This window comes from Penaeus chinensis, chromosome 29, assembly GCF_019202785.1.
Source record: "Penaeus chinensis breed Huanghai No. 1 chromosome 29, ASM1920278v2, whole genome shotgun sequence".
NCBI classification, from domain to species: Eukaryota; Metazoa; Arthropoda; class Malacostraca; order Decapoda; family Penaeidae; genus Penaeus; species Penaeus chinensis.
This window is the reverse complement of record NC_061847.1, coordinates 30,285,814-30,309,879: the sequence shown is the minus strand read 5'-3', so window position 1 is coordinate 30,309,879 and position 24,066 is coordinate 30,285,814. Positions and strand designations below refer to the sequence as shown.

Here is a 24,066-nt window from a genome sequence, read left to right as displayed (position 1 = left end):
TTTTAATGAACAACTTTATTTTTTCGATCCCTTCAAAACAAACATATCCTGTGCCCAACTTGCATGTTCGAGTCAAAAAAAACAACTCTTGACGGATTATCAGACAAGCATTATAATTTTTCTTCTTTTGTAAAACCTCAAATATAAATCAGCTGATATGTGAGAAACATGATCCTAAGTAATGTTATTCAACATGATATGCTAAGGAATTAAATAACAAATTAAAAAAAAACGGGCCGTGAGAGATCAGGCGAAAGAGGGGAGTGAGAAAGGGAGAAAGGGAGAAAGGGAGAAAGAGAAACTGGAGGGAGGGAGGGGGGGGGGGATGATACAACATTTTGGAAAATATATAGATTAAATATATATATATATATTATCTGGAATGATATATGTCGTTTACTAAGATATGGTTATCGTTTTACTTTCCTGGTGGAATATTAATAACAGGATATGGCGTGTAAGGGAGTTTGTTGACGAGAGGGGGGGGGGAGGAGAAGGGGAGGTGGGGGGGGCCCCAGGAGGGAGGTCCTGCGGCCACGCCCCCCTCTTGGCCTTCGCCTGTGGTTACGACGAGAAGATTCATGAAAACCCTAAACCAGCAATACATCCTCACTATAAAGGAGAAGGGGGGATTGGGGATGAGGAGAGAGGGGGGGGGGGGGAGAGAGATCGTATCAACATTGGGGGGAAAAAATGCCAATTCTTTTTTTCTTTTTCTTTTTTTAAGAATAAAAATAAGAAAATAAAGAGATAATAATAACTCGGGAGTGTATCTATCTTGTTTTAATGATCCCCTCATTCCCCACAAAAATGAATTTTCAGATTAACATCTAAATCATAAGGAAGACAAAAACAAACGAAAATATCACAAAACTACATCCTTAACCCCCACAACCACAAGAACTAATGGGGTTATGTGTGTACTGAACAACTCAATTTCTTTTTTCTTTTTCTTTTCTTTTTTTGCATGCAGCCAATACTCTTAAAGAAAAGTCTTACAAGATAAAAGTCTTGTGCCTTATGCGACAAATAAATTAAATTGTAATGGGTACAATAGATTCGTTCCATATGATAGTGCATCTTACCTCCACATTCTGCAAGGGTCAATTACAATCTAAATAGTACACCTTCAATTCTCAGTTTGTACTGATTTTCTCCTCTCATAAGATCTGAAGTAAATAGAGTAAGTACAACATATTCATCATAAAGAGTAAGCAACCACATTCACAAGTTCACTCAGTGACTTACCCCTTCCCTTAGCTGAGTAATGGTAAGGGGGTATAATTTGTACATCCAAGTCCATATTAACTGCCCACAAGGTAATTACACTATTCCAATATTGAGAACAAACTTCGAAACATTTTTTTTTAATAAATAATTTCTCCTGGAAAAATCCAGCTTTACAAGTTTAAGCTATGAATAACAATATAATTGGGGCTTACAACCTCAAACAATATAATTCTTCTTTTTCGTTTTTTTTTCTCCTTTTATTATTAACACACCGTGGACCAAAATCAAAATACAATCTCTAAATATGAGGTGCTTAGCTGTAGGTACTTAAAACAAAATAACTGGGGAAAATCAAATAAACTTTTCCCTACTCTATGTGATATCATTTGGCTGCGATATGGTACAATAGTGGCAGGATATGTGAGCGCAGGGGCACAGGACATGTTGCTAATGCACTTCTCAACCGAGGACCAAACCTGAAATCATGATGGTGCTACTTATTGGCTGGACTGACAGCTTTTGTTCGCTGTTACAATACCTTGAGCAGTTTTCCTTCACAGAAAGCCCTTCCAACTCTGCAACAGTCTATTCAAGATGTGCACATACTAGGGATCCTGTGAACAAATACCTGGATAGTACTAGGGACAAGGGGGGCTGCAACTCTAAGACTTCATACACAAGCTAGCTCTTACATTCTGAATTTTCCATCTTTAGAAGTGATAACTAATTTAATAATAATCAGATCAGGCCATGCTATCAAGGTACTGTAAATGATCTTGTCTTCAGATTCTCAGTGATCCATATAAGCACCATCATTAATCCTTGTTTGAGATCGGAGTTGAGGATACTTGCGCAGTTGCTCATTTCTCGGCACACACACACAGAGTAAAGTAAATGAGCAGTGTATAAATAAATTATGCAATCCATGTCTTCCCAATTTTTTTCTTTTTTTATAGGAATGTTACAAATCAAATCAAAGAGGGTCCTAATACAAAGAAGTTAGCTGTGTGGGACGCCTACCATTTAAATGCCACATCTGTATCTCATTAATCAAGAGAGGAAAAAAGGAAGCCCTTTCACGCTACAATTCAAGGTCATTTACATCACAACATCTGTAACCTAAAGAAAACTTGCAACTCTAATACTCACCAATCAAGAGTAATGCATGTGCCACACGTTTAGTCAAAGAAAATGATAATGCTTTCATTGTTATGCCACCATCTCAACTGCAGTGGAAACCCATGTGGTTGAGGGCACTACTAGGTGGAGGTGGAAAGTGGTCACTAAGCTGATTGTTCCCACCTCCACCTGTGCCCCTCCACATATAAATAAATAAATGAAAAAAATAAAATAAAAAAACAACTAAAAAAAACATGCTCACTTTCAAATAACATTCACATTCAACCAACATTTTTAAGATTCAGATGAGGATTACTTCATTTCTCTGAACTGAGAGATTCAGGTTAAAAAGGGAATCTGCACTTAATTTCAGACTGCGATCATCAAAAAATAAAGTGCATTTTAGAAGAATCTAATTTCCCTGTTGTCTTGTCATCACCCTTGGATGATTTCAACACAGTTAATGCTCCATTATTAAGTACCTCACATACACAAACAAACCTCTGGTATATCTATTCTAATGTTTGTTACTTGCGAGTAATGACCTTCAGAAATGTAACGTAAAGACATTCAGAACGCTAAACTATCATGTGCTGAGTATGGTTTTGCATGTTTTCATATAAAAATTTTCTTTAAAGTAAAGAGAAACTTTACACATGTTATATATAAAATTGGGACACAAAAATGGGGTTTTCCTCTTGTTGTAATATTTACAAGTAAATATTCTACACATAAAAAGGGTTTGCAAATCTATGGACCCCCTCTGATCTCCTAACTAAATTAAAGTATTCCAACCAATGCATACAGGAAGAAAAGGTGATAATTACATGCCTGTTTTAATTAGGTATTCCATTGCATTATTTATCATGAACACATTATTTTTATTAATAAACCTCCTGGACTTTCAATGAAAATGACATAATATTGGCCTACATGTACTATGATTTGGACAAGTTAATGCATAAAAACAAAAATACTTTTTCACATTCCTCAATTTGTTTAATAATGCCTCGTTTTAATGGAATTGCAAAGTGAAAAGGATTTGTTTCAGTAATCAAAAGCCAGGAAGCCTTTTTAAACTTGTTTTGAGAACCCCCCTAAAAAAAAATAAAAAAAGGAAAGTGTCAACATGTTCTTTTTTATCATGTTAAAAAGTGTTATCATGGCCAAGAAAACATGTGAAAAAGGACAATGGATATGAAACATTTAACCATGGATTACAACAACTATTCAAAGACCAGCAAATCAACTAAAAAGCCAATTCTCATCCTTCGTATTTTTTTCCCCTCTCCATCTGACTTCGTACACACAACAGCAATTAAAACCTACATAATGTTATCTATACTTCTAAGGAGTGCACAAGAAGCAAAAACAATGAAAAATACCCCTCTGAAAATTAAAAGTAATGATATGTTTGCCAAACCCCAGCTCTTTCACTAACACAATGTCTACAAGTGTTCCTTATTGCTCCACAGTAACTCCAATAGTACAAAGGCTGACACACATGGTGAAAAATTATGAACAAATTTCCGACCTCAATCTGTAAATTTCTCAAAACTAAACAAATTCATAGATCAAAGTTATTTTTAATTGGTCTTCCTCAATTTAATACTACAAATGCCTAATCATGCTCCTATCAAGGCAAAATTCTTGAAAGGAAGAAGTGTTTTAAGATTTCTCAAGTAGCAGACTCCAATGACATTGACTGCCAGCCATCAAGTAAATAACTCACAGTGGACAATGTCATCAAATATAAATACATATATATATATATATATGTATACATATATGCAAACATCCATAAAACACACCCAAACACAGTTATAGGTCTCTTATAAAGCATTCACCAACAGATGTGTTCACTCATATTCAAAACATGTATATATATAAATATATATTACAAATTTCAAACTATAGCTTGAGGGTGTGGTGGGGCCTTCCTACAAGAAGCGACGAGAAAATAATGGCAATGCAATAACAGTCTACTGTGATTACCAGAATACTGGATGTCTCTAATCATTCATTTTTTGGTCTTTTTACTTTTATCCTTTTTAACAGCTTTACTGTCAAATTAGAAAAAGAAGAAAAAAGAGAAAAAAAAATTCACAATAGTCTATCATTTACCAGTAATCAATAAATTGGTATCGCATTAAGACATGCTACTGCTAAGTGTGTATATATATATATATAAAATGAAAAAAAGAAATAATGAAATCTGTTACATCAGCTACATCTAGGCTCCATTAAGGTAATCAAGCAATGACTTGTATGCTCCATAACCACAATTCAAACATCAAATATGCAATCTAAGGAAAGCAAGTCAATCCGTAAATTTTCAACTGATTCTGAAAGTGTCATCTTTTAAAAGTGCCACAATAGCTGTGTTACATTAATCACACACAATTTGTGTTTCACCCACATTTTTTTCCTTAAATCTAGTTAAATGCTATTCTACTGTTAATGCCTAGATCAAATAGAAAAACGAAAAATACTGTGTTACAATTCTGTGAAAAAGTACTGTATATCTGCATCCTACATCATTTCAATCTTTGGTTACATCCAAATTATTTAAGAAATAAAATAAAAAACAGCAGAACTCCAACTTTCCCCTTGGTGAAAAAGTAGTGCCCAAATGCGGCACGAAGACCAACTGTCCTAGAGAGAAACGCACAACATATAAACATTCACAAGCCCACAGATATCAGTTGCCTAAAAACTACATTCTTTTTTTTTTAATTAAGGGAAGAGAGTAAATTGGCAAGGGGTCATTCACAAATGTCTCGACTTTTTGTGTGTATCAAAAGTCAGACGATGGGCATACTGTTATGTATATACGGACTCTTTTACAGTGCTACAATCTCTATGACTACTATTGCATAGAGCCTGGAAGAAATTGAACTCACCTTCTAAATTATCAGGGCATCAGGGTCTGGGTTACCCATTCTAAATGCTCGACTAATGCACACTAATAGCATTGAAGCAGGTGCAAGGTGCATCTCAAGGAGGCTGTTAACAGCTCACAAATGCAGTGCAGTAAACTATGTCACAACATAAGAATTATTGTCACTGCAAAACCTAATAAAAAAAAAATCTTTACTGACAAAATACTGAAAAAAAAAAAAAAAGTCACATGACAAGGTTTACATCCCAACATCAAAACCTAATGCAATCCCACTATAAATTCTTTTATACATTAAGCCAATAAACCACAGAATTAATTAACCTTGCAATAGCTATATGAACACGATAATGCACCACTGGACAAATGCACTAAGCGGATATTTAACAATAAAGAGGTTATTACAAACTGGGCAACCCGGAGAACACCCATGACACCTGGACGAAATAGTTAATTGAACACTGCAAGGACACGCTACTGGATCTTCAGTGGACGTGATGCTACTGATACACAAAAACAGATCAAGCATTCCCAGGTCACAATTGGCCGTTTTGTGCTTTAAAATCCACACAAAGAAGGACCTCTATTTTATTCCCCTGTAAATTATGGTACCAAAATGCAAGTATCTACTATAATACAAAAAGAATTAGACTTTGTGGAAAGAATTGCAAAATAATTGTGCTTTGCACAATTTTTTTTTTTTTTATTAGATTAAAAAAATGACTACAATAAGAAAATGCACTAAATTCAGGGGGGAGAGAGAATGAGAGAGAGAGAGAGAAAAAAAAAAGGAAAGGAAAAAACAGCCAACTGGACCAAGCCAAAGCTTTATCAGTGGAATTAAATTCCTGGAACTCACCATGACTTGAACTAAGCATTTTATTGCAATCTTTTCGTGATGATGGAGAAACAGTAATAGTAAAGCTAAAAATCCATGGGCAAGAATAGTTAATTACCCTGCAAAAAGTAAAAATTATAAATAAATAATTTCGTGCAGGTCTGTGTAATTCATTGCCTCTAAAATGCCTAATCTTAAGGAGTTTCTTTGCTGGACCCTTTACCTCTTCTAGTGAGAGCAGTTAGTAACAGTAGGAGGGAGAGGGGGAAATCAAATATAAATATCTCTACCCTGGGGTTTGGTAACTACATTCGGGAAGACTGGAGCTCCGTGAAGGGTCTCGGAGTAGTGCAGTTGCCTCTGAGCGTTGTCATACTAGAATGTAGCTGCACCATCTGCCACGTGCTATTATCACATGAGCTATAAATTACTATTATATGGCACCCAAGCCCAGGCTGCTCTTTTTGAAAGTAAGTGAATTTGTTACACAAAAAATGAACTAAAACATGCTCAGTTACTATTCTTGTCTTGGAAGCAATCGTATGTATTCTACGATGAGTACCACTGCGAAGTCTGCAGAAATCTGCAGGTCTGATTTCTAGACCAATTTCTCTGAACACCACCGGGATTATACCAGGTGATATAATTTTGTTCATTTCCTTCTTTTTCTTCTTGTTTGCTACCTAAACTGTCACCCAAATAAAACTACCCCGTTGTAGATGATTGCTAAGTATTCCCATCCATTCTATGGCAAACAGTGATATTCAAAAGTTGTGGTCTTAGACTAGGAAATCCATGTGCTTATGATATGGATGGGGCATGCCTTGTACTCTACACTCACACTTGCATTGTATGGTAGTACTTGTATCTATATGTACATCACCGAGTAATGATAGCTTTGCTGATAACAATAATTAACCATTTTTTAACATTGGACAATGTTCCACAGATCTAATATTCTATGAACTTTATGCAAGTGCAATGCCCCTTCCAGTTATATACACATGAGTTCAAGGGTTATTAAACCCTTTACATATCTAAAAAATGATAATAAAGAAAATAAAAATAAAAATAAAATTAAAAACATTAATGGCAGTAAAAAAAATGACTGCAGGAGCCTTAAACCTTAATTCATTAAAACCCCATGTCGCTGTGGCTTTGGATTTCCCGGCATTATCCATACAACACCTACATGCACTTTGGTCAGTAGTCATGAAGTTTAAAATGTACACTTTGACAAAATAAACAATTGAAAACTTTTAAAAAATCATACTAATCATTCATATTATGTATAATACCAATGACAAAGAATGAGCACGAATCCATAAATATCCGCATTCCACTAACAAAGCCCCATCACTACTCACCAGACTGCACATATTAGTGATCAAAATTATGACTCGTTAAAGAGTTGTGCACCACACAAGTGCATTCCATACAAAATACACCAGTACACTTAAAAATTCAATGTTACTTGATGTAATGAAAATGCAAGCTTAATGCTGCTGTCACAGAAGTTATCCCCATGCTTTGGAGCATGCACAAAGAGACATGAACCTACCATGCACTGACTCAGCATGCAACAAACGCATGTGGTACACAAGCCAACATCTATGGGAGGCATGAGGTACATTTCAGCAGGTACATGATTCCATCTTCCTTAAACATTCAACATGTGACCATTTTAATGGTTTTACAGAGAATGGCAAATTTCACAGATCGTGTTAAGGGTGAAATTATTAACTGAATTCACCCTGAAATATTATTGTGAATAAATAAATGAAATAAAAGTAATTCAGTTGTTGGTTTCCAAATTATTACATAGATGGTGAGCTCTTTAAATTTAGAGCTAATAATTAAGTTCAAATTCATACTACACCACCGATAGGAAATCCCATTATGATCAATATTTACACACATTATATCATGTGCAATTATTTTGGGCCATCATCAAATAAATTTTCTTTTTCCATCATACCATAAAAACAAAATATAAAATCTGTGAAAGTTCCAAACCAGTCAAAGAAAAGAAGAAAAAAAAAATCAGCTTAAAATGGTCATCTATCATTTAAAATTAACCACAATAAAGAGGATCCATCGACGAGTTCTTCTGCAAACGAGCCCACTTTTAAGACCAGACTCTACTTCTTGCATGACGATGTTGTGAACCTTGAGGCAGACTAGGTAAGGAGAGATGTTAAGCAAAGTACATGACTCTGTTTGTGTCGACATGCACTGTAACTGCCCTTGCCATGGCAGATGGTGTGCGATCCTCACTGTTGCCAGATTGGTGTGACCCCTCTCCACTGAAAACAAAAGGATTACCATTAGAAAAATGCAAGCAAGAAAATAAGGGAAAGAGAAAAAAAGAAAATACAAGCAGGAAGAAAAGGACACTGGATAACCAAAACATACATTAAAAAGATTACATTGATATTAGGTATTTTGACTATAGAACATGAACACATGGCATAAGAGAGAAAGAAGAACTGGAATATGACACCCACCTGTCATGCTCCTTTTCGACGAGATGATAACGAGCCCTGAAGGCTACCAAGTGAGCATAATAGGCTGGAGCAGGTATGGAGACTGATCGTGTACATCTTACATATGTATGACACAACTGGTAAGTCAGGCACTGCAGCTCATCACTGTCAAAGTGGTTATCATCCCACAGTACATGGTAGTGACTGGGACGACTTGTGCCCTGAAAGAACAATCACCACTTTGCTTGCATGTTATGATCATTTAAAGCCCTAAAATATTGAACATTAAGGTGATATTATGCAATATGACAAAGGATATTGCACAGGCAAAGAATATCTACCATTTTGCGAATCAATCAGAATAATCATTTCACATGGGATATCATAAAGTAATATGCAAATCAACTACATTAAGATGAACCAAAAAGATTCAAAATCTACACACACACCTGGATACCCTGATGAGAGCAGAGGTAGAAGTCAAACTCAGTTGGATGCGTGATACCTACATCAACAGTTGTACCTGCAGGAATATTACCACTCTTGCCACTCTGTTCTTTCTTGTCAGAACAGAACAATCTGAAAGAAATTTACTCCTTTAACACTTGATAACTTTGTGACAAATAAAACATAAAATATCTTGAGTTCCTATATGTTGCAACCATCATGGGGTCTTAACTATGAAAGGCAATGACTTCACCTCTGTACTACATAATCACTTCACAATCAGTGAAGTTCTTAGGACTGTTGGAAGACAAGCTTACCTCGTATGATGTCTCTTCTGCACAGCAATGTAAGTGATACCAGGCTTGTAGTCCGCTTCCAACTTTATGCAAGCCTCTCTCATGGCAGTCAGCTCATGCTGGAGCACGGTTTGGAATTGCCCCTCGCTCACACCATCCCGATAAAGGATGATCCTGTTGGGCTTGAACCGCGTAGACTTGTAGAACTGGATGAGCAGCTCCTTCACCATAGAAGAGAGCTCCTGGATCACCTCCTGTTATTTGGAAAGTACAGTTAATGATGGGTCAACCTCAAACAACACATGCTTCTCCACAACAAGCACAGGAGTCACAAATCCCTGTCATGGTTTTAAGGAGATGAAATTACAGGATTTCATTATCATCAGTTTTATTCTTTAATCCTAACTCAGTGTTAAATATGGTTGATGAGATGTTTTAAAAAGGAGGAGGTGACTCAATTTAAGATATACTACACATGGCAAATCACTGAGGATGATGATATTCATTTATGAGACTCCCAGAGGAGAGGGAGAGTAAACACACAAAAAAACAGGGGAATACTCTGCCACCGCTTTCAGTAAGGACAGTATCTGAGCCTACGCACTGGTATGAGCAAGATAAGTACTTCCATTAAGCAACTGATAACACAGACTGGGAGGGGTCAAAGCTTGACTTGTGCTGTATTCTGGTTTTGCCAACAGGATATAAGTTATCACTGACATTTACACATTACAAGTGCCACCAAGATCCATGTGATCTGCAATGTGAAAATAAATGGGAAACTCTTGAGGTAAAAATTATCATTTGTTACCAATGGTTCAAAAAAGGAAAAATACTTGCGTCATGTGCCGTCCTCGCGAAAGTCAGTTGTCTGGGTCGCGAGCCGTCACTGGCACTTTGGCCTTGTGTTGTTGATCCATTCTGTTAATGGCAAATTCAACGCTTATTGATTGTATTTGGTACCGACTGACTTTTTTTCTTTTATAAGCAAAGATTTTATTTCCCACAAGTTATGTATGTGCCACTCAACTTTAACCTTAACATAAAATTAGTTGGGAATATGCCATGATTTAACAACACAAGGGGACTCAAGTACACATATCTTCACTGTCACCTCACAAAATTACAGCTGGACTGGCCGTTAACCCTCACAGGACCCACTCAAATGAGCAGCCTTTTGAGAAAACCATCAAGACATTTATACTCAGATTCTCAATGAGCTTTAAACCTTTAAGAACTATTGGTTTACTCATTCTTTCACTGAATAGCAATCCCCTCATCAGTAGCAAATTAATGCAAGGGACATCAAGGGAAAAGCTACAACAGGGAGGAGAGGAAGGCGTCATTTAAACCCTATTACCAAATACATCATAGCGAGAACATGAGGCTAATCTGTTACTGTACTCTTTTCATTTTTTTTTCTTCTCTTTTTTATCTAATCTTCACTTCTGAATAATTCACTCTTTGCAATAGAAACATCATCACATTGCAAAATTTGTATTCTTTTCTCTCTCTCTCTTTTTTTCTTTCTTTTATTATTATTATTTTTTGTGTGTGGCTTTTATTCACTTAGTCCGCATTATCATTCACTAAACATAACTACCCACACATCACTTTGAAAAAGGTTGTGTTGATTTGAGTCTATCACCAATCTTTCTTTCTTTCTCTTTTAAAAAGTTCAGTGAATGCTAGGAATGGCGCACGATGATCAAAATTCTCATCTACTTAAAAAAGGGAGCTTCATTTGGGAAATTTAGCAACACTTCTTTTAAATCCCCAAACATCAAAAGACTGGGAAGATATGATTGAAATAGTCTGATGATAGTGCATGTGTAAAAGCAATGATAAAAAATATTCATTATATCCTCATGTGGCAAATCCAGAAGACAGACACAATTCAACCCACCTTTATTTATATCAAAGACATACACACTCCGCACATTGCTATTCAAAACAAACTTTTAGCTCCTTAACGTTTCTCAAAGAAGGATATACCTTTCCATCCCTTGTACCACTAATGGAGAGACTTTAAGCATTTGAAGTGAGAAAAAAAAACTCCTGATGATGCCTTCTAAGCGTATACTTGATCAAAAAAACTTACTCCAAAGCCCTTTTCCATCCACCTTTTCTGAAACATTACAATGAATGTGGAGCAAAATATTGATGTCCTTTATGTTCTTAGAACTCTTTCTAAATGCAAAGATGATTCCATCTCTCAGGAATATTCTAACTACTTATGGAATGGAATGAAATGAAAAAGAGAGTTTGTTAATTCCATTTGGACTGAGTGAATGTATTCCTTCAACAATCCTCTTGTTAGTATATCAACAGCTACTCCTTTCAAACCAAAAAATATCATGCAAATTCTTCTTTCCTATAAATAAATAAATAAATAAATTACATAAAATAAATAAATATGTAAATGGATAAATAAATAAACCCCTTTTCAAAACATTTACATCTACACTTCATATGCTCACATCAGAAAGGAGAAGGTTGAAAATAATCTTCCTGCATTATGAACATGTTCATTCTCACTCATACCTTTCTCATTAACAATTTTACTTTTCCCTAATCCCCACATCCAAGATAATTATGTAGCCAATGTCAGGTAAAGAACGGAAAATGTCAATGAGCATATAATACATAAATAAAAACCAAAATTACAAACAGCATAAACAATTAAAATTGGAGGTAATAAATGATGGCTGTGGATAAAACAATCAAGCCATCTTAAGACTGAACAAAAGAAATTTCTGGGTGTGCTGATCAACGTGATTATAGAAAATACTGCACGAAGGACAAGACACATTTCTAACAAGTTGATAAATAAATTGATAACATTTATAGGACACTTGTACTATATACCACTACTTATGACTTGTCTGTTATACTTTCAATTTCTGACCAGGACTTTCTTTTGTATTTGAAAAATGAGTAATGCAAATGAAGATTGTCTCACAATCTAAGAATTACAGTCATTTCTTTGTTCTTTTTTCTGCCAGTACCCTGTATCAAACAAGTATAATTCAACTAGAGAGCGACGCTCCTATTTAGGATAAAATCTCTTTACCTTCACCATACAACAACATATAAAACAAATACATATATATTTCTTGTATTGGCAGTGATGCCATTTTGGCACCCCCATATTCAATACATTAATCAGATGAGCAATATATTGACAACCAACAGCATGAGAAAGAAACAGTAAAAGTTTATCCTAGAAGAGAAAGGCTTCTATTTTTTGTATATTAAAGCTTTAGTGAGACATCTTCCAGTATGTACAGTTAACTAGTAAGACTAGATGGAAAAGGAAGAACCAGGCCTACTAATATCACTAGGATAGAAAGTAGTATGAAATCTGAAATGACTTCAATTACAAATTTTATAAATGCCAAGAAATATTCTTAAAGCTTTACCTATCTAAGGTTTTATTTTTGAGTACAAGCTGTCCGATTGATAAAGTCACAAGTAAGAGAGAAATGTGACAAGCCCCTGAAAAGCACTTCCCTTTAAATACAGACAACCTAATACAAAGAAAAGAAAAAGAAAAAAACTGAATATGCACCACACAAATAACCAACAGAAAACATCTGTATCATAAAATCATAAAGAACCCTCCAGTGGAAATCCAAAAATAGTAATAATAATAAATCATTAAATAGAAACAGGAAGTGTTAATATCATCTACAGTAAAACTGGTATGACCCAAATGTCAAGATACATAATCAACTGCAAGAACATAACAAAAAACAAATGTGTTGCCTACCTGTCTGTGCTGCTGGACCCGGACAGTTGCAGCATAGCGTGATGGATGAGCATCCATAGATCCTACTACGGCTGCAATGGACGGCTTCTTATTATCACCCGCTGGTGGATGAGTTACATCAGCACCCAGGAAGATCACAGGCTCATTGAACACTTTTGGTCTGAAACAGGAACAAATACACTAAATTTCCTCATACTACTGTTGCAAACAGCATACAAACTCACCATCCATGTAATACAGGAATACATGTTTATCATATATAAAGAGAAGATTCAAGATTTCCAAATTAAATATAAACACCATAGACTTCTTTTAAATCTTAATACTCTACCTGATGCCTGGAACAAGAATGGAGTTGATGCCTCCCAACTTCACATTTATTTTGAGACAGAGGTTGGACAGTGTTTGTGGTGAGGTTTTGTTCACATTCTTGGCCTGGACACATTGGGTAGCCATTCCTAAGACCGTGTCACCCACACGCTTCACTTCAGCTGTTGCAAAAAGAAAAGAGAGAGGAAATTAAGTCACTGTTGAGCAGGGCTTTGCAACACAAGAGAGGAGCTTACGTATTTGTTCAGTGTATTGTGCAGATATCATTTTTACTTACATCCATGTGCTCTGCACCACCCTCTAACCAAGTGCAAGTATTAAAATAAAGGAAGTGGTTAGGGTAAGGCATGGCACTAAAACACTTGCTCATTTGAGGAACTGCTATTCTGGACCAAGCATAAAAAAAAAAAAAAAAAAAAAAAAAGGAAAATCCTCCCAAAGACCTCTATAATCTGAATAAGGAATCCCCAAGAAACGTGAAATATTCATTCTTGTCTTCTTAGCCTATTACTAATATCTACTATATTTCAAAAAGTCATGACAATACCAATCTATACTAATGAAACATCCTCAGCACCTTACCATAGACAGGAGTTTTGCCTGGTAGAACAACACATACAAGCTGCAGACCGGTGAATGTGCTCTTCAGGTAACGGAACATGGGCTCTACCTGGTCAGGACCGTTGGCATACTTGCAGAAGCACGGCTGGCCAATGATGGGCATGCCTGGAGGGAATCACGTCAAATGGATCTTTCGGTGGAAGACACATTTAGCCATCAAAGAGGCTGTTGTAAAACTACTTGGGGTGGGGGGAGGGAGTGACTTTGGAGCAAAAATCTTGGAGCAATGGACCATCTAGCCTCATAAAATTTCTAAAACAAACTTAAGAACAGCAAGAAATAAAGAAAAGAAGAAGACTGAATTGCAGCCAATACTGGGAAAACTAAGATTCATACTCAAATAGATTACAAACAGCCTCTCACACTCAGAATGTTGTCTGTATATATATAAAAAAAGAAAAAAAAAAAAAGAAAAAAAAAAAGTAAAAGTCGCTCAATGAGGATGATGAGAGTTGTGCTGCCTTGTAGAATCTTCTCACTGAGTGGAAATCCAAGTGCGGGCCGCCGCGTGCTTCGCCCCACAGCGCATAGTGAAGCAGTGTCTTTGCAGTCTTTGAGAGAGCTTTTCCTTGTAAAGATCTTAAGAGGCAATGCCAAGGCATGTCTTATAACCTCTGTACTATGTTCAAAGGAAATTCAATCAAACTGAACAAGACTTTAAAGAAAGAGAAAGGAAAAACAGGAAAACTGAATGTATGTATTCCCCATTACCCATGCACAAGAAATTAATAAATCAAAATAAAATAAAGTACAGTAAAGAAATACAAAAGGAATAAGTTGTCTGTAACCTCTCTGATGACGTAACGAAGAAATGGGTTCTACAAACTATTTGCAAAGACCTACTCAACACAGACTCGATTGCTCTTCCTCCCACCCTTACAACTTACCAGCATCATTACTAATCTTTTGTAGTTGCTGTGTAAAATTGCGCAGCGCATCTTCTCTCACTGTGCGCTGTGGGGCGAAGCATGCAACGGCCCACACGCGGATTTCTACCCCTGTGAAGAACTGTTTCCCCCTCATGTCCCACACCCCCTGGTTGGGCAGAGCTTGCTGCTTTGTTCGCCCTCCATATTGGAGCTTTGGGGGTGGGAGTACGCGGCCTCGGACCTGGAGGAATAGAAAACACGTTCTCCCATTAGACAAACATTATCCATTTTGAACAGAAACAATATGCATGTGGTTCATGAGTGGCAAGTAAGCAATTAGGGCAACATGGCAAAATTATCTCAAGACAGCAATGCTACATAAAAAGAATAATAACAATAATAATAAAAATAAACAAATCTCTGTACAATCATTAAAAGGACATACAAAAACAAGCACTTAAAGAAAATGCTGCCATGTTTCGGATGAACAATGGCCACACAGAACTCGGAAATAAGGCAAATGATGTATCACGTGTCTTACCTTACACTTTGCTTTCCTTGATAATATGAATAAATTTCAATTTATCATATAGAGATCTTCATATACGTGATACTTGTTCAGAGTAAGAGTGAGAGAGGGAGGGAGGGAAGGAGGGAGAGAGAGAGAGAAAAAGAAAGAAAAAATAATGAACAGCCAGAGAAATAGATAGAAGGAAAGTGAGAGAAGATACAGAAAAGAAACCCACTGTGGCATTTCTTACCAGAAATATATACACTTTTTCTTCTTTACAACATCCACTTCTTTTGAAAGATTACATTCTCTAACACTAATAGGAAGTAGTGAGAAGTAACAGCCCCCTGCAACCTGCTTACCTCCATCATAGCTGTACTGATCGTCAGACCAAATTCTTGCATGTATGGGTCATTGTTAAAGTCCGCCTTTCGGACCAGATTGTTGATCTCTCTCTCCCTATCCGGTGCAGATCTAGCTGTTGCCTTGATCATGGTAGATGTCTGCATGTCTGTTAGTTTCTTGATGCATCGTTGTCCAGGTACAATGTTGCATACTTCCAGAGGAAGGTATGTGTGTTTGTGTTCTTGTCCCACCTATAGAAAAAAAAAAAAAAAAAAAAGCTCTTTCTGTTAAATAACACTGCTACAATTACTTAAAGTCTAGAAGTTAAAATAACTGAAAAATTTAACCAAAAACTAGTTATGATAATTGTAACAATAACAGTAATAATTAATTTGATCCTTCCAGTAATAAGAATAACTAAAGTAATAAAATGTCAACAACCCAAACAACACGAATGATATCAAATGTATCCATAGAAACAAAAGGGATACAGAATCTAGATGGAGAACTTATACATCTACACCTAGTATTTTACACAAAAGTGGAACTCACCTGAAGGCAAGGTAGATGGGGGAACCTGAGTTTCATTTTGTATTTGTCAAGGAAATATTTTGCAACAGTACATTCCACAGTCTGACCATTCTCTAGCTGCAATGGGAACCTGAAGAGAGTAGAATTGAATTAATTGAGAGCAAACTTGACTTCACAACTGCAAAATGACCCTACTGAAAGAATGTGAAATTCAAACATCATTTAGAAGCAAATGCCATCAACCTGTCATCTCTTGGAGTGTTCAATAAGGGTGAACAGAACAGAAGAATTCTCAAAAAAGATTGAGAACCTGCAAACATTTACTTACAATATCTAAGCAAAATGGTATATTTCTAATCTTGTCAAAAGGGTACTCAGGCAAGTGGTTGATGTCATATCTTCACAGAAAAAAATCAAGACATGCCACACAGATCAAAATACAAATACATTCCCTCAAGTACAGGTTGAGGGATGTTACTCAAACAACTCTCTTAGCAAAACCCTTTTTTTTCTTTTTCTTTTAGAGAGGGCAAAAAAAGGTTAATATAAAATCAATAATAAAATGTATGAAACAAGAAAACTAACTTTAAAAGGCAAACATCTTTTAACAACAAGACCTTAAATAACAATAAAGCAAATTCTCATCACAACTATCCTTTCCATGGTTTCAGAAGCAGCAATACACACATGAAACACAAACAAGCACATAAGCCCACAACTTACGACTGCATCTGTGCTGGTCTTCTTGTGACATTACACACCCTGTACTTTCTTCGCATCGCACCACAGTGTGTGATCTCAATCTGAGGAGGATACATGTTCCAAATCAATATCCTGTTTTGCAAAGGAAAGTAAGTGTACAATTTCTTGAAGCAATGTATCATTTCAACTTTCTCAGATCACAAAAAAAACATTTTTCAAAAACAATAACAGATAGATTTAACCTTTACATACATACATATACATATGAATATACATACACAATGAATGTATTTTTATAAATAAATTACCTTCAGACCCTTAATTTCTTTTGTGAACTTGACACGCTGGGAATCTGTTAGAGGCTTCCTCTGCTCACCTATTTCTCGAATATCTAATACTTCACACATAAACTCTATTACTGCCTGGGCCTTGTAAAATGCTGTAGCTGACACTGTAGAAAAAAAAAAAAAAAAATATATATATATATGATCATTTGTACAATTCATTAATCTATTAAGATCAAAAGCAATAACCAAGTAAATCATGGTATCGTTTCTCATACAATAATTCCTCAAAATTTAGTACTACATAAATAGCCAGAAACCTTACCGTCAATGTTAAGCATCATCTTCCACTGTGAAGGTCTTACACTTTGATGGAAGCCAAACCACACTTCCCTTCCACCTCCCAAGGGGTGATAATAGCCATCAGGAGCAGAGAAGAAGGACCTGCCCACTGGTGTGTACGTCATGGATGGCAGATGACGCATAACGACATCTAGTGCCTGATGGAAAAAAAATTCACCCAAATCATGGTAACGGTGAGTAATGGTATGGGTTGGTTATAGGACTGACAAGAATAACAATTTTTACAGTTAAACCACACAAATTACAAAGATTTAAGAATCTAAACCCACTTGTATAGCATCATAAGGAATGGTTCTCGTCCGTCCCTCCAATGCTTCTTCTAACGTATATAAATTTACTTGTGCTAACCATTTCATCGCTACCTTGAACACCCTGTCTCGTCCTTCCCCTGGTAACGTTACCTGTGGAAAATAGATAAGCAATGAGTAACAAATTACTGAAAGTAAAACATAGAAAGTTAACACTTATATGTATAATTTGGGATTATTTCATTTAATAGTACATTTCAATCAACAATAATTTCTCACCTCAAGCTCCATTTTTTCATTACCAATGGGCAGGGGATCTCTGGTGTATAAATTGCTTCTCCCATCAAAGACAGGCTACAGAAAAAAAATCATCTTTATTAGTATAATTTATGACAATACCAGAGGCCTATGGAGTTTAGCAGCATATATACACATGTAATCACTTACTCAAACAAACAAATAATCACATACATACATTGCAAAAGATATCCAAAACCATGAATAAAAACAAACAAAATTATTCCCACACATACCTTTAGAGTGCCAAAAATTCTAGGGAAAGCATGAACCATCGTCTCAATAATTTCCCGATTAACCTTGCGCGGGCATTTATCAGGGGTAATACTAATATCATAGTGGTGAATGTAACCTCTTGGCATAGAGATCTGGAAGTGATTGGCCCGCAACGTGATAGGTCGACCTTCTCGCCCGAGATTCGGTCTTCTTGGTGCTACAAAAGCTGGTGTGTCAAAAGAAAAGAAAAGAGAATCAGATGCAAGTAAATTCTATCAGTAATACTGTTGAGAGCTGTAATCAGTAACTTGGGATGGAGAGTGGCAAACTAGTACTATCAACATTTAAACTAACCCATAACCCCTGATCATAAAGCTCAGACTTGGACACTTAACCCAATGGTGCTGAGTTTGACCTGTGCCAAACTGAACCATGTACCGGGCTACATGCACAGTCAGCTGCTCAGGTGTAAAATACAAAGTGTGGGAACACATGTTTATACCCGCTTGGAGCCAGCTGACTACGCATGGTGTGGATGTTTGCTACCCAGTATTTAGGTTCAGTTCATTAAAGCATTGATGGCTAACAAACACCAACAAAGGTCTTATCTAAAAAAGAACCTTACAACTAATCTTTGATCAGAACATAACAAATCTACCAATGAAAAACTGTCCAGACATTTAATTTTGCTCTCCTCCCGCTGGAAGAGCCCCAAGGAGTCCGTGGAGGACAGCCACACTTCAATACTTACTAGGAAGTTCTGGCGGTAAGAGGGCAGTCATGCCTGTCCCCGTTGCCACAGCTGGCGTACCAGGGGCCTGCGGTACAATGGTAGTGATGGGGCCAGGGACCGCTGTGGGTCCCGGCGGCAAGGACAAGGGTCGGGGCACTGGGGGGCCAGCTGGTCCTGGGGGTCCACCCGGACCCGAGGGACCGGGTGGGCCAGGAGGACCAGGTGCTGTAAGGAAAAGAGTAGTTGTAAATATAGACAAATATGTAATGTCCACCTATGCAAAATATCTGCCTGTGTGACACTAACTTGAGAAGCCATTTTGTTATGAGAAAAAGTAGAGGCGATATGAAAGCCTCATGTGACCACACCCAAATTCTCTCCAGATTCTTGGAAATCAAAAACATGCCTGTTACAACCTCTTTCCTCCATATTTATGTCTGTTTTGTTGATATGTAGAGATGCACTATCTTAATTTCTAAAAATTCTCATACTTAATCTTTAAACAAATTTTAAAAAAGGATGTAGCAATTCACATACAAATATTTATTTGAGATTGAAAATCGTACAAGTTTTATTGACAAGATTGTCCATTTTCTGGAAGTGTACTACTCTGACCTTCAAATAGTTTCCTGCCTGAATCCCTAAATAGTATTCACTCTAGGCTTCAATGCAGTAATCAATGCATTCATGAAGTACAAGCTGCGCTCAACAAAACCTAGCTACCACACCCAGCCATTCCTCCCCACTTAAAATAATCAAGAATAAGCACTTGCCCCAACAACACAACACCCCACAACACCATACTACCCCCCCCCCTTCATAATAGCTATGAAAAGATCTAGTTCTAAGAACTGCCCAGGCAAAAAGTAAAAATAAATAAACAATTGCCAACTATATTAAACTTAAATTCCAGCATTACTCCACAATGACAATGGAATAAAAAAAATAGATACTTTCATGCAGATCTTTAGTGTTTAAATTAAATGTATAATAAATAAAATAAAATAAAAATAACTGAAAAAATCCAATACTTTCATAACCACCATTTCCCAAACTCTTCAATTAAACAAACATGTAATATACAATTTTCATGCAATGCTCTGTACTGCACACCTGTTCATCAGTATGTGGCAGGAATTGGTAACTTTGCTTGGATTTTTCTTTTAAGAGCCCCTTGACCATAAGGTGACCAGTTCAACTTATTTTCAAATGATTATATTAATCTATAGAAGCATTCCACATATGAATACCTGTATCTCTGGTTTATTTTACTGTAATCACAAGAGTTGCTCTTTATATATAATGCATGAAACCAGACTTGTAATTTGTCAACCCTAGTTCTTTAATGTCCCAGCAAGTTTGACAGTTATACTTTAAAATGACAGGTAAAATCCAACTACTATAAATGGCCAATATATATATTTCTCAAAATAGAAAAAAAAAAAAGAAAAAAAAAAATGAAGTCGACTGCATTCCCTTAATGAATTGGTTTGCCAAGTATTTCCACATTCTCTTGCCGGGAATGCAAACAATCTCATGACTACTGTTATGGACAATGCAATCACAGTCTACCTCTTTCATTGCAATTAAAAGAAGGAAGATGTACATAAACACTGTCTTTCTATTTAGAATCAGGAGGATTGCAAAATGTTAGTATAAAATTATTACAATGATATTCTAATGGGGTGTCTTTCTTATACATTTTAGTGGTACAACTGTAACTTAGGTTATTTTAAAATTCAGTGACATTTTAAAAATCAAAGTTGGTTATCATTATAATGTAACCTACTTTTACATAAGTTATTTACATTATCCACAGCAAGAGAAAAAATATTTATCAAATTCCAATGAAAATTAAGATGAAAAAACATGGCCAAAACAAGCACACCATACAAACAAATACATGAATTGTGATGTAGGCATACTGAGAAATACAGTACTAAAAAAAATTGCTTTAAGTAACATTTGCTTTATTTGGCTGTATTAAATCATTTATTTTATCTTACTGATGCCAGAGCGCACACTTTACTTTTTACCCATAGGGTTTCCATTGTAAAAATATAAAATCAATGCTCAATTAGCAGTTCTCAATAGCACTGCACACACCTAGGCCAGCAAACCTTAACCATTAATTACAGCAATAAGGCCTTATTGATCCCCATGGCAATTCTATTTCACCCAAGCATTCAGAACAAGTGCAAGTTCATCATAATAAAAATTTTAAAATTATATATATATATTGGGTTTCCTGGCCTTTACTCTTTACAAAAACCGTCAACACCACACCACACCACACAAGCACATCTCTGCGAGCCTGAGCCAAGGCTAGCTTCCTCAACGATAGTACACCGTCAGGGAGGCCTTCAAGCTGCCAGAATCTGCGGTGGGGGTGGACTGGCCTTTGCCGGAGAACAGACGGGCGCGGAGGCCGAAGGAACAGGTGCAGGCCAGTGGCATTCATTCCGGCACTGTGTCAGTATTTCCCTCGACCTGACACGGCCCAAGCCATCTATCCCTAAACTAAACGCTCGGAAGGGAAGCGCAAAAATTGGGGAAATGTACATCACGATCCGACGGCAACCCCTTCGCCCCGATGTTTGCCTTTTTAAGAATAAACCCCCAATGAAAACAAAAAAAAACAAATAAAACCTTTTTAACAAATTCTTTCAAAACAAATACTGCCTCCCTCCCTCCCTCCCCTTCCCCCCAATTTTTTTTTTTTAAAACCCCACCCACCTTGTCCTTCCCCCGCCCCAATCTCCCGGGAATGAAGGCCTATCAAAACCCCAACCCCAACAAGACTTAATAGACCCAAACGCATTAAACCAAAACAACAACAACAAAAAAAGTGAAGATTCCCAGCGAGGATCTTGACCCCGTGAACTTTCTAAAAACCTCGACCCTAAAACTCCTTTTTTATTTCCCGTATCTCCATTTCTTCTCGTTCTCCCCGCTTATCCCTAAGTCCGCGGGCGTCTTAAGCCTCCAGGAGGGAAAGGGGAGACGAGGCGAGAAGAGGAGAGGAGGAAGAGACGAGGAAGAGGAATCAAAGAGAGAGAGAGAGAAGAAAAAAAAAAAAGAAAAAGAAGGTCAGCATCAAACTCGTCTTTAGGTGTCAAAGTGTTGGTCTCTCGTCCTCCCTTTCTCGCGTCGTTTCCCTCCTTAATTCCTCCCGTTTTCGCGCAACAGAACCCTCCACGAGATACTCACGCTGCCCAACAGGGTACATGAACTCTACAATAGTTGCTAATTGAAGGAGGAAATGGATTAAATTCTCAGCACTTGAAAATGGCGTTCTGTGGGGCTTCCTGTGCGAGACTGAGGCGACGGTTCCTTTCTCGATTCGTATGTCGGTTTCCCACTGGGTTCGTTGTCCGTCGGGGTTTTCAGCGGGGGGTTATTTCGGGGTTTGGTTGAAGGTTTTCTGGTTTCGAGATTTTTTTAAAAGGGTTTGGGGATTTTTTTTTAAAGTCTTAGACTAAGGTGACGGTTCTCGAGTCATATTTTTTTTTTACCCAAAGTGTTTCGTTATTTATCGTGGTTTCGAGGGGGAGCTATTTTGTTGTTTATTTTGAGATATTTTTTTAAGATTGTTTTTTTAAAGGTTTTAAGGATTTTTTTTCATTTTTTTAAGACTGAAGCGATGGTTCTCTCCTCGCTTCTTAAGTCGGGTTTTTTCAAGGGTTTGAAGTCTATGGTGGTTTTAAGGGGTTTTATTTCGTTATTAATTGTAAAATATGTGGATTTAATTTTTAATAGTATGGTTTTCTGGCTGTTGAGGGAAATAGTATTGAAGTTATGTGTTGATAAGAAATTATTATTTTTTATTCATACCGTTACTTATTTCTTTTCTTCAAAAGATGAAAAACAGAGAAAATGATAATTTTCAGGTCCAACATTAAACTAGAAGAAAGAATTTTACCCCTTATTTTACCTATATTGTCTCTTTTTTACATTAAAGCCACCTCGAGTAACAAAGGATCTTCACAATGGAAATCTTCAATAAATGTTTGAAATTCATAAAAAAAAATGGATAGATGTGATAAAAATCCATATCTCTTTACCATCATATAATTTCCCTTCGATAGACTAATAATTCGTTTAACGAAATCACATATCTGTTCAGTCACAAGAAGGAAGTTAATCACGAGGAAGCAAGATTAAATTTTGATATCACTCGCTTCCGGATTTGCTGTTTACGGATGTGGGTGTGTGCGTGTGTGCGTGTGTGTGTGTAAGAGCGTGCGTGTGTACGTATGTGTGTGTCCGTTTATATATGAATCTGTGTGCGTGCGTGCGTGCGTGTGTGTGTATATGTGTGCTTGTGTGTGCGTGCGTGCGCGTGCGTATATATTTGTGCGTGTGTGTGCGTATATATGTATGCGCGCGTATATATGTGTGCGTGTGTGTGAATATATGTGTGCATGTGTGTGCGTATGTGTGTGTATATATGTGTGTGTGTGTGTGTGCGCGAGTGTGTGTGTGTGTGTGTGTGTGCACGTGTGTGTGTGTATGTGTGTGTGCGTGTGCATACAGACACCTGTAGAGAGATAGGTGTGGTGACATCGCACACGCGTGCCACCACCCTATATGAGGGTTGGCACTGCTAGTGAATATAATGGTAATATGATAAAATGATGGTAAGGATGATGATCATCATACTAAAAACAATAATGATGATGATTCTAACAGCAACAGTAATGATAATAAAGAAGATAATGATAATATGATAATATTAATAATAATGATAATAATAATGATAATAAGAATAGTAATAATAATAATGATAGTGGTAATAGTAATGGTAATAAGAATAAGAATAACAATGATAATGATGATAACAATAATAAGACTGATGATAATAACAAAAAAACAAAACAAATGATGATAGTATAATAATGATGATAATGATAAGCATGATAATAACGA

At 36.6% G+C, this 24,066-nt stretch overlaps 1 protein-coding gene across 3 annotated transcripts; it reads right to left on the bottom strand.

Moving 5' to 3' along the window:
• On the bottom strand, positions 1-22,492 carry LOC125040923 (protein argonaute-2-like). Of its 3 annotated transcripts, none has more exons than XM_047635717.1 (19): positions 22,348-22,492; positions 19,156-19,362; positions 18,425-18,639; positions 18,171-18,245; positions 17,913-18,044; positions 17,606-17,780; positions 17,305-17,447; positions 17,018-17,097; positions 16,316-16,424; positions 15,781-16,014; positions 14,926-15,148; positions 14,000-14,143; positions 13,419-13,578; positions 13,088-13,247; positions 10,156-10,236; positions 9,337-9,569; positions 9,022-9,151; positions 8,594-8,793; positions 1-8,392 (listed from the first exon to the last, which is right to left on the bottom strand). In XM_047635717.1, exons 1-19 carry the CDS (start codon positions 22,364-22,366, stop codon positions 8,284-8,286), a joined length of 2,829 nt encoding a protein of 942 aa, XP_047491673.1. In that variant the 5' UTR covers positions 22,367-22,492; the 3' UTR covers positions 1-8,283. The 3 variants fall into 3 exon arrangements, with proteins under 3 accessions (XP_047491673.1, XP_047491674.1, XP_047491676.1); XM_047635718.1 differs by having other exon boundaries at positions 18,425-18,630; XM_047635720.1 differs by lacking the exon at positions 10,156-10,236.
• Between the last annotated feature and the right edge of the window lie 1,574 nt (positions 22,493-24,066).

Coding starts and splice junctions, on each gene's coding strand:
- LOC125040923 (XM_047635717.1), bottom strand. Junction 13,579..13,999: donor AGGCAAAACTCCTGTCTATG/GTAAGGTGCTGA, acceptor TTTTTGCAACAG/CTGAAGTGAAGCGTGTGGGT. Junction 9,570..10,155: donor TCGCGAGGACGGCACATGAC/GCAAGTATTTTT, acceptor TCCAAATAACAG/GAGGTGATCCAGGAGCTCTC.